Raw genomic sequence first — 11,942 nt, 5'->3', positions numbered from 1 at the left:
CACAAAGTTCCAGTGCATAGATAATAAATAAAAAGTGCAGCCTAGAAAGAAGTCAGAACGAGGTGTAAAATGAGTGCTAATTGCGGATCCTGTCGGAGTTGTTTTATTGTTCTACAGGTTTTCTTAGTAGAATCTCTTGCATGGTGAGCTTTCACTTTAAGCGGTTGCACTCTTTCGAAAACTTTTGTCACAGACTGCAACAAACAATAGCACCATATGGCGTATCGTATCACCTGTCATGATCATATTAGGAAAATGTTTAGTCAAAGAACTAAAGCTGATTGTGTACGCAGTCGAGCCATAGTATTAATTATTTGTGCGGCTGCCACCCCGCCTTCGATATTAGCTGACTCCCCGACATCGTCAATTACATATATCTTTTTAACTGGCGTACTTTCTTCAGCAAAATTGTCTTAAACTCTGCAGCCAAAAAATACGTTGCGAGCATATCTTTAGTAACAGCCTGAAGGTTTATTCCGCTTTTTTGCGAGGCAATAGAGATTCATCGGAGCAGGGCCTGTGGTTCTTGGTAGGATGGATGACTGGTAAATTTGGATGAATTGTCGTGCATAGTCCTTCATCTTGAGTATATTGGCTACTGGGATGACTGCGTAAGCGTACTCCGGAAGATTCTTCACATTTGGGCGTTAGTGGTTGGTTTTTAGCAGTTCTGGAAGGTACCATTTTCACCATGAGAGCTGTGGCAATTGAGATATGTGTCAGCCTTTTTTCGTCGATTAATTTTTTCTAAGAAAACGAACTTTATTTTGAGCTACGTTGACCTCGAAACGTCAATAATCCCACTGAGCTTTCGGCATGTCCTTGGACTGGTACCGAACTCGAGTTAGTGATACAGAAACTGAAATCCGCATGAGCCTTTCGAAATGCGGACATACTGTGACAAACCTACCACCCAGTATTGGTAGACTGTGCTATCTAATAAATAATAGCACTTTCTGATACACTTTTGCATTGATTAGCTCTGGTCATTACAATGAGGTTAATGGTTGCTAATCTGAGATCTATGCCTGCGATAGGATCTGTCTCATTGATATCAGATTGCTACATATGCCACGCTCATCTTTTTTGTCGTATTTTGCCACATAGTCGAAATAATCGGAATGTCGTTCTTATTCAACATACTTTTACATGTAAACAATAAGCGTTAATTTTCCTTTAGATTAAATTTATATCTATTTAGAACTATAGTTATCGGGTAGCCTCACGCACGCAATTCATATGTGAATTGCGTGCGGTATCTCTCTCTCGATATATATATATATATATAATCTCGGTATATATATATATATATATAATCTCGGTGGATATATGTATCTATCGAAATTCCGGTAACATGTTTTAATTAGTCTGTTAAATGTGCGATTTAAGTCGCGTCGGTTTAAACTACCGTTAGGACCACCAGCTGCGACTGGACAGTGGGATCAATGTTGGGTGAAGGGCAGTATCTGCAGATTGTTAATATGCTTCTTTATCCATACGTATGTCATGGGAAAATAGCGGAAATAGGCACAATAATGTTATTTTCAGCTAAACAGGGAAAGGGCACATGCTTTATGATTATAACGCACGGACAGAACTCTAGTGGGATGCCCTGGATCACATCTGTTCCGAAGCGGGTAGTTCATAACGTGCAGATCGGAGAGATTGAGTGAGCTAGTCGCCCAGGTTTCTATTAGCACCAGGATCTCGACGCCTTTCTAAACTATCGGTCCGGAAAGTATTAGAGTTGATGTGCCCTCACAATTTCTTCGGGCCACTCCTCTGGTTTGGCGGCGTCGAGTACCCCGCGAACGACCTTGGATATGATTACAATGGCGTTCACGTTAGACCCTACGTCCTGTAGAAGTCATCTGCGCGAAGTGATGTATAATATATCTGCTCTTCTATGGGTAGCTTCGTTTACTGGGACGTTTGGTTAATATGCATTAAAGTTAAGGCGATGCATGTGTGTATATATGTGTATATGCAACGTTTAGAATACATCTATACATACAGAGCAGCGCGCCTGAACTGAGAATTTTTTATGCTCTATTAATAAAACTGTAGCTAAACAGAACTAGGCAGTTTAGATGTTCTGCGTGCGCGAAAAGTGCATTTCTGACGGTTATGATCACGATCGCAAATTCAATTCCAAACGAGACCCAAGCCTGTTATTTCCAAGATATTCGTTTATTAATGGGCAAATAATGCTTTAATAGTAACTTTGTGTCAAGTTATATTGATAGGTGTAAACTCGTGTGCAGCGTAAATGCGTTACATAAACAAATTCCAATGAAATAAAATTTTGGGCTGATAGCAGAATATAAATCTCAAAAATGGAGCAGCTTAAAACGGAGGAAACGGCGAAAATTTCAGAAGGCGCAAACAAAATCTTACTAACCGTTAAAACTCGGACGATCCAAGTTTAGAACAGATATTCTCTCCGCTAAGACGGCCGTTAAAAAAATGCCTTTTAATGGATTCTTAAATCGTTTAAATCTGAATTCAATTGATGATCTTAGTTTGCCTTCTGGAATCTTTTTTTTTAGGTTCTCAGAAACTACATAAACGTTGGCAACAATATAGTCCGTTTATTTCAGACTAAGATCAACATTTTTAATTTTGGTGGCGATTGGTCCAATACGTAAAGCTTCAATATTAACTGATCTTCGCCCAAAAAAAAAGACGCACGAGCTTGTTATTTTGTTTTAAAAAAATGCTTTCTGTCTTGTACTAGGAGCAGTCGGTGAATGCACATTTGTTACTAGAAGGAGCCCGTCCAAGTTTTTTCCTATATGAAAGCATCATTTTGTCAAAGCTTTATCGTTGGGTGGCAAGAATGAACGCTTTAGAGCTATTCGCTTTGCGATTATATAGCCGTGGTCGTATATTTATACATATATTTAAACCACAATAATGTATTCATTACAACTCGCCCATGGTTACCGGAAGAATGTTCTCACCCCAGTCTTTTAGCGCCCAGTGGGTCCAACGTCATGCTGCATTATCCAAACCTTCTCGAAATATCCTTTTGCGCGTGTTGGACATAATTCCAGAGTTTTTACGACCGACTATCAGATGGCATAGCTTCCGGTTTTGGGCGCAATCGAGAATGTCTTGTACGTGCTTGCGACACCAGATTTACCCAAGGAGACTCTCATAATTTTAACACAGATCTTGTTTTCGCGATAGGAAACTCATTTCATATCAGTAATTTCGGCTATTCTCTTTACAACATAAAGTTCATGCTTACCTATATCCAGAAATATCCGTTGATAGGCTAGAAAGGAACGTACTTCCAATCGCAAGCCGGCACGTGTCGCAGCTGGGTACGTACGCACGTAGTCTAGCCCAAATTCTTCAGTCCGAAAAATAGCATGCCACTAAGCCTCAAACAGTTTTCTATGCGTTTGGGTCGTACCTGACGACACTTGAAGCGACACTAGTTTTTTCAGAAGTACGTACTACATAATTTAAGTCAAAGCGATACGCAATGTTTTGCCTGATTAAAAAACGCTTTATTTTCCTACCTTCTCGTAATGCAACAGTCAGTGCTGCCCACTGATGGCTCGCTGGTTGCTGTGCCATGAGGTTGGCATCGTTGTAGAGGTTCGAGGTGATCGAACTGGTGGGTTGACCCGAGGTCCGAGCCGCACTCTCGTTAACGGAACAAATAGTGCTCATAAAACGCAGAATGAACACAGTTCGCTGCGGTCGATCCTATTACCAAATGCCAGATTCCTCTCACATACAGTCTTGCATGACCAGAACTAACATAGCATAAAACGCTACCTTAGCCGCAGTGAGAAAATCAATGAAAGATGCTCTATCGCCGTCCTTCAAATGCTACTCCAGAACATACTAAACTCGACTTTTACACCCAGTTTATCTTGCTGAATCCACTTGGCATTCGCGAATTCGCTGAACGTTTCGCTTGTTCCCTGCAACGACGAAGGAGCTCTTTCAGCGAACCGGCTTTCTTTGAGAGAAACCGCCCATCGAGCCTTTTTTAAAGATTTTCCATGCGCCTTTTGCACCAATCCTCAAATCGTGGATCTAAGCATGGACCATTCACCTTAGCCTGTATATAACGAATTTTTTCGCAAGGAACGATTCCCGGAGGAATAGTCCTGATTCTGAAACCGGAGGGAACAGGCACAATAATATATAGACCCACTGCCTCCTCAGTACGGTTTCCAGGATTATGGAGTTCATTATGATAGGTAGGTTTGAGCACGAAATAAAGGCTAAGCAAGTTTTGTTAGACTCACAATACGGTTTTGGTTGGATCAAGTCAACCTTCATTGCTATTTAGAAAATAGTAGACAGGGCGTATGAGTGAACTGGATAAAGAAGCAGTTCCTTCAAGTGGCGCCGGGGAAAAGCGAGGTAATCTATTTGATGAAAGTAAAAGAATTGCATTTCGTTGGCTTTCAGAAACCAGCACCTCAAAGAGTGCTTATTCGATAAGTATTTGTATGTGCTTCTAGCAAATCAAATAATAGCTAAAAATCCTATATGGGCAAGTAGTTATATGAGAACCACCAACTCAAAAAAGCTTTACGAAATATGTATACATGCATGTTGAACAAATTTTTGGCGGGCTGCTGGTTGTAGCAGATGCGCACCTACTCGCTATTCTTGCTACTAGTGGAAACTCACTTTTTTCTAGTAACTAGAATACTTTGTATATTGCGTATTCGAGCGACACTTTAGCGATTTCACACTTAACAATCTCGCTTGACGTGGCCTTACTACAAAAAAGTCACTTACGCATTAAAGAAGGAGTAATTTAACAATTCCTAATAAGTAGTTTATGTACTGAGTAAAAAATGTAGTCGCGGTAAATAATACTCTGTAGTATAGACATAACTGTCAGAAGTGATACTTCTAGCACATGTCCCAATTTAAATACCCCATTCTGTATATGTATTTCCAAGGTGTTAAGATACCCCTTTTCCAACTAGTGGGCTTAGAACAGTGTTCTAGTATAGACTGTAAAACGCTTCCGGTATTCATGAAAATGAGCAGGTACAACTTAGACTGGTAGGCAAAACCCAGTCGAAGATGCCCCTGCAGTAATTCAGCGAACTGCTGTTAAAAGCAAAAGTTCTCAGGATATTTGTAAGTCACATTTTTCGGCGAAAAATTGCAGCCATGCTTCTTTGATACACGCTATGGCCTTTGCCAGGGTGCCCAAGAGGCAATTACGTTAGTAGCGGCCTACCCTTCGAAATAAAGACAACGTTTTCTATTGCCATTCTGTTAGAGAAAAGAACATGCTACTTACCCTCTTCTTCCTAAAAAAATCATTGCTAGGATAATATTTTTAATACAAATATATATTATTTTATTAGAAGATCATTATATAGAGGTAGTTTGAACTTTATTACTCGCTTTATTACTAATATTGATTTTTGTCGCTATTCTTAGGTTATGTTATTATTATATTTGACGCCTTAATACTTTGACATTACTCTTGCATTAACGAAGGTAGTACAACAATCAGTGGAAACAATTACCCTAAGAAAGTTTCGTAAACAATGGTTTAATGGCAGTAGAAGAAATTCCATTCAAAGTGTCAATGAAACTCTTTGATGGCCCGCGTTTTTTGCTTCACGATAATATCAGAGCCGCTCCGAAACGATAAAACTGCCTATCTTGCGGGCCTATGCTATCGCGTAAATCATTCACTCTAGGGTTATCAGAGTATCACTGAAATAGAATGCAATAAGAAAAAAGAAACAACATACTGCAATCGTTTGAATTAACTCAAGATTAAAATTTTTTTTAGAATTCTGTAAGTAATGATCGCTTACGAGCCTCACTGACAATCTTGTCGTTTTGCGTATACTACGGAGTAAATACTTTTGAACTTCTTTCCATTAAAATAGTTTTATATATTAGAAAAATCAGCGAAATATATTCTTAGGTGCTTTAACTTAGGATATTCCACACGATTTAACGTTTGCTGCAAACTATTATTATACCATTACCTCCGTTCTATATTGAATTTTTTGTATTATATGAAGATGTTCCGCACATATTTTTGGCAATCGTACTTTCATGATTTAAAAAATGCGCGCTGCTCGTGGGCTATACTAAGAGAGGCAGATTACATAAAAAGTCGTTTTTCAAGCTGACATCAACGTCAATCTTAGTGAAAAAGGTAGCACAGATTCCGTTTTTTTGACAGACTAAAGTCTGTCAAGTTTAAAACCTCCCATTGCCTATTTGCCCATAAGTCTACGGACCTATTTTCAATTCAATAAATATAGCGACATAATAATGTTTGCGTCAAACATCAGCTCAAACTAGACACTCAAGTAATTTAAAAAAGTCATTGAGTTACAACTTCGGCTCTGAGTCTTGGAGTTTCATCTATTAGCTTATTTACTCCAGCGGCACCACAGAAAAATTAGAAACTCGTTATCTAAAATCAACGGATTATTGCACAGCTCTTGTTTCAAAAAAGCCAGCTGGTCCCTGGGAGTTATTGATAACTGGTAAAGACTGCACCATCCTTTTTGCTGTCAGTGCTTTGAATAAGAAAAGGTTGATACTCGGAAGCGTTGAAAAATGTAATTTAATCTATATGTTATAAATATCCTGGTGTACTGCTTAACACATTAGGGTACTTATCGCAAAAACTTGAGTTCAAAATTTACCCGACTCTGCAAGTCATTCACAACTGATTAACAAAGACTGGACTTTCATTGGCACCTGAAAAAGCATAGCCATTTTGTTTTATAACAAAAGGTTAGTTTGGTTTGTTGAATTGAACTTCACTGGCGGCCAAATCAAAATGGTTGAAATTCCAGATACGTTGGAGTACACCCAAATAGGGGACTCCAAGAGACGCGGCACAGATACGTAACAACCACTAGAGTTAAAAGGCAGCAAATGACATACCGAAGATATTTTCCGAACATTACAACCCGAGGCGTACTGAGCGATACAGACTTACTATGTATGTCGTACAGTCAATAGCTTTCTTCAGCGATCCAGTGTGGTTCAACCTCTCTACATACACTAAGACAAAGACCGTCTTTGAGGAAGACCCAAAGATTCCCGACGCTGCGAACCGTTTAAACTAATGAAATGGCTGCCGCGCCATTCACTTTCGTTTTGACAGGTACACTCTTCTGGGACTCGAAAGCTGAGGGGAGGCGCAGGATTAGAAAAAAAGCTTAGATAGGTTAAAGGAAGCCGAACAAGAGGTTACCAAAAGGATTGACATGCTTAGGTCAGGCGCCCGCATTTGTTCGATTCCGAAGACCACGCCATACACTTTCTATTGGTCTGGCAAAGTCTGATAGGGGCCAGACCAGAGGCGCTGGAAAAGTGCTGAAAAGTTGTAGATACTGTAGCGGCCAACTGGAAGGAATGTCCTTGCACTACTTAGAAGCGTAATGGAGGAGTTCGTCGACTTCCTCTGCAGCACAGCGAGCGGATGATAGATCTGTGGAAGTACATAGAAAGAAGAAACACGTCGGCCGGCTTAAAAGAGTGGGGGGTTTCAACCTTAAAAAACGTGGGGAGATGCTGGTCTGAACGCGGATAGGGAACAGGCACATCTGGAGAATGACTCTGGGCATAAGAGTCATTAGGCACTGGCCACATCTGCTATTGTTAAGACCCGAACCTATTTCCGCTTAAGTCTCGGAAGTTTGAATTATCATGATTATGTCTATATTAAAAAAAGCGTACAGAACATATCAAATTAACTATTCATTACATAAAGAATTTGAAACGTAAGTGTTTTCGAGAGATTAGATAATAAACAGAAATGAAACTCAGTATGGTGTAATAGTTTTTGGAATGGGATCAAAATTGAATTGCGCGTACTTCCGCAAGGCGTGTGGGAAAGCTACTTCCAGAGTACAGTTTAACCGAATGAATCGTTTAGATACTCGAGGCGAGCGAGATTTAGCGTCAGAACTGTGGCAATTTCTTTAGCCTAATGAATTTGATATTTATTATATGCGTTACTGGTTTCTTGACAATTTAACAGAGCAAAGTTTGAGCCTTAAGGCCCTAGACTAAGTCCAGCTTTACAACAAGAACGGTACTCTTATCTATTGGCTTAGGTTGTATAGCTTATCATCGTGTGTTATCCTTTCGGCAAGAATATGGTTGGTGTTTATGGCTCTTTATGCATTCTTCATCGACGGAATCAGAAGTAGAAATCTCAAAAAAAGGCTAATCAAAATCATCATTGCTAAATAATGGTCACCTAGGGCGGCGGTCAACGACGTTCACGCAGCAACCTTTACTAAGCCTCATCGTAAGACATGTCAGTTAGTGGCCTTGATTGTGCGACAAGTGTAGACAAGACACAACAGACCTGCATTTCCGTTTCGTATAAATGTTAGTGCAAAATAATGTTGTGATTTACTATAAGTATATAATACGAAGCCTTAGTATATGGAGTAATTGAAAACTTGGCGAGATAAACGTCTTCAATTTGATACAAACACTATTTAATAAGTGATTTACAATTATGGTTGGTTATTGCTTTTCGCGAAGTTTAGTTTATTAGTTCAGTTTCGTATTTTTTTCATTTTGTGAGTTCGACGCGTCATCGAAACTAATCGTAGCGTTGTTAAGCGACATATACAACTTAAGATATCGGTGGTACATAAAACGCTTAAAACATATTATAAGGAATAAATATGAGAAGGCAGAAGCGTTGGAACCCAATAACCAAATTCGATATGCAATATGAGAGATCCACATCGGGCGATAAATTGAATGATTTCATATCGATATATTGTTGAGACATCGGAACCTTAGAGGCACTGACACCTAATTACAACACTATCAGTTACATGAACCCCCTTGATGCTGGAGCGTCTACGGCTTGAAAACTCAGCTTATTTATAGCGTTACAAAGAAATAGCAATTAGAGTCCGACAACTCGAAACCGAAACCTTTAATAAAAGTTTCAAAGTAAAGAGCTTAAAACTGGGAAATGTGCTAATCAATCTATTAGATAAGTTAACATGCATCATACTTTAATTTTCATTGTTACCTATTTCAAATTTAATAACAACTGCCAAAAGCGAAAACTTGAATATAATATTAGCATGTAGACACCGAATAGAGGATACGCAGTGTATATTATCCAAGGTAACGCCTCATCAATCGATCATCCTCACACTTTCTACAAAAAGGCATCTTAGCTTAAAAGTCTCTGCAAAGTGCAAAAACATTATTGCTAGACGAGATCAACTAAATGCTTGCTTCCATTGTGTAAGAAGAACCACTGTAGTAGCCATCAAACGAAGCGATGGTAAGCATTATTTAGTAATATACGCAAAACCAGTAAAGAACGCAAACAATATGGACCATGTAGCTTTATGTAGTCAACCTTATTGTCGTAATTATTAATAATAATATGAGTAACTTTACACTTATTGAGGTAATAAGGTTTATATGCACATCTCGTCCATCCTTTGCTATGAAAGGCAACTGTTTTATCTACGATAAACTGCCACAAGTCGCGTAATGGCGTATCTCTAATGAAAAACCCCTATTGCGAAGACCAATTTACTAAAAAAAAGGCTCTGGTTTGGTTTTTTATAGCATATTAATTAATTTGTAATTACCTTTTTGCAAAAGTTTGCATCCAGGGTTGGGTCAACAGAATTTCGCAGGTGAGGCGTTGGATACAGGAGGGACTATTGAGACCGTGTAGCCTGTATTCTTGAAGAACCTATATACATGTCAAAATAATCAGTATCGCGGTAGGTTAATAACAGTATGTGATGTTCACTCATCTGTTTGTTGTGGTTTTTTAAGTAAGCGTTATACATTTGTCAGATAATTATTAAGTACCAAGCGGCACGAATGTGGACCTCAATGCTCCAGTACAAAGGGAACCAAGAAGGTGTTAGATCTAAACATGTCTAGAAACAATAAATCGGTGTAATTAACTTATTCTTCATATGAACAGGGTTTTACTACTACCACAATGAAGATACATGTATATTGACTGCAGTGATATCATTGTCGTTATAGCTAGTTATAATTTATTCCGATGAGATTAAAGTGTTTCAGTCCAGTGGGGACGAAATATCCGCAGATTTAACATGACGCTATCGCATAAGGTTGTTTTGTTTAAACTCTTTCCTTGCCTTTCAGCTCGTTATCATCCTTTTGTATATATCTCAAAACATTAAATTAAGTAATTAGGATTAAATTAAGGATCTGAAGTAGAGTTTTTTTCACATGCTTCAAAATGTGACTATTTTGAAGTTCCATTAAATATAAACAATATTTTAAGCTGAAAAACAAAATAGCATCATATCGAGTCCGATAAGAAGGTAATAAAGGTTAAGCCACAGACTCTAGATGACTTAAATGTAACGTTAAAGGATTTAAATTTCTCGTGTTCATCGTCGAGTTATCTTTTGCATTTCTCATTTAATTTTGGTGGTGTTCTTACTATTGAGTCCTAGTCCGTTTTCGTAGCTTCTAAAGTCTTGAAAGACTTACTTTTGCAGAATGTTATAGACGCCAGTTGGCCAAGTTGACTTGTTTAATTTAAGAGAAATACCGTTTAAATATCAATAAATATTTTAAGCGCGATAATATTGCCTTTGACTACACAAAGGAGATAAAAAAATTAAGAAATAAACATTCAGTTGCCAAAGTATCGAAATACATATCCTGCTAGTGCTGGCGAAGTAACTTTTGTCTATTAGGCTTCTACTCCAATTTAGAAACTCAACTGATGTCAAAAGAAAATCTCGATAGTTTTAACGATATATAACACGTATGAGATTCTGCTAGGTCTTCTGAGATTTAAAGACATGCATACAATAGCTCGTAGATGGAAACTATATGTTCACATTTTTTATCCTAAATAGATCGCAACCTTGTTTTAGCACCTCCGTTGAAACAAGCGTAAGGGAATACAACACATATAACTTTTTCTAAGACAAGCTGGATCCGGAAAGAAAAGGTTTTACGGCGAACAAAAAATTACGATTTTGCAGACCTCTTAGCATCTAATCTGGAGGGAGCCAACATATTTGGTTATAGAAATATACAAGCAACTGCTTTTTCAGCATACATGACAATAATATTATACGGTGTAGTAAACTTATAGTATAGCATTATAGGAACTACAGAAATGGCATTAGGTTTCTCCTCTTACCAGTGGGCTGCGCAGTTAATCGTCTCTTTACTGGAATGGTTTACTATCTCCGGTCTTTATTAACAGATGATAAAAAAGATTCTCTAACTGTAATCAATTTCTTTTAAAATTGTCGAGATAAATAAAAAATTAATTTTATGTTGTTAACCTCTAGATGAGGCCAACCTTATTACCTAAAGTAATTAATTTCAGTTTTTCCTGTTTGAACAACAGAACGACGGAACACAACAGAATAGTGAAGACGATACTTTCGGATTTTCGTTTTGTTTCATAATCGCTTATCTTTCATATGGTGTTGTTTGGAACAAATGGAATAATTGTCAGTCGAAAGTAAAATAATGACCGCCCAAGGCTTATTAGAATTTTTTTCTCAAAACTTCATAAGGTCAAATATTGCCTTACTTTGCACGGTCATTTGTTTTTCTAACACCTTTACATTTACCATGTTTTGACTCAGTCCGACAAACTGAATTAATTATCGTCATTATACTCATCATTTTAATGTGTTCCCAACGCTTATGAGTTGAAAATCCCATTTCGGATTCCGCCACATTCTGTGAGCTCTCCTTGCTAAGGCTCGTACGGCTTAATCTTTCTTGAGCCAAAGGGAGTTGGACGTTGAATAGAAATAATAGCACTTTAGCTAAGCTTATGTGCGACCCGCCTTTCCACTGTACTTGCAGACAATTCATGACAATTGTGCAACTAATTTCTATCTTCCCGGAGATCTATTGGGGTGACTAGACACCTGCAAGACTTCGTCATCCACTTCTTGGGT

At 38.2% G+C, this 11,942-nt stretch overlaps 1 protein-coding gene across 6 annotated transcripts in view; it reads right to left on the bottom strand.

The window, feature by feature from the left end:
- The window catches only part of GAA1 (glycosylphosphatidylinositol anchor attachment 1), an 85,744-nt gene that overhangs the window by 1,066 nt on the left and 72,736 nt on the right, over nt 1-11,942 (bottom strand). For 2 of the 6 annotated variants that reach the window (XM_022830367.2, XM_022830384.2), the window contains one exon: nt 9,612-9,718. In XM_022830367.2, the coding sequence (XP_022686102.1) occupies nt 9,612-9,718 (107 nt within the window). Of the gene's footprint in view, nt 1-5,324; nt 5,716-7,225; nt 7,463-9,611; nt 9,719-11,942 lie in introns of those variants that run through there. The other 4 variants (XR_015310286.1, XR_002679202.2, XR_002679207.2 and 1 more) reach the window with 4 other exon arrangements.

The sequence above is a fragment of the Varroa jacobsoni genome, unplaced genomic scaffold (genome assembly GCF_002532875.2).
Source record: "Varroa jacobsoni isolate VJ856 unplaced genomic scaffold, vjacob_1.0 scaffold_25, whole genome shotgun sequence".
In the NCBI taxonomy this organism is placed as follows: Eukaryota; Metazoa; Arthropoda; class Arachnida; order Mesostigmata; family Varroidae; genus Varroa; species Varroa jacobsoni.
This window is presented reverse-complemented; position numbering and strand designations above follow the sequence as displayed.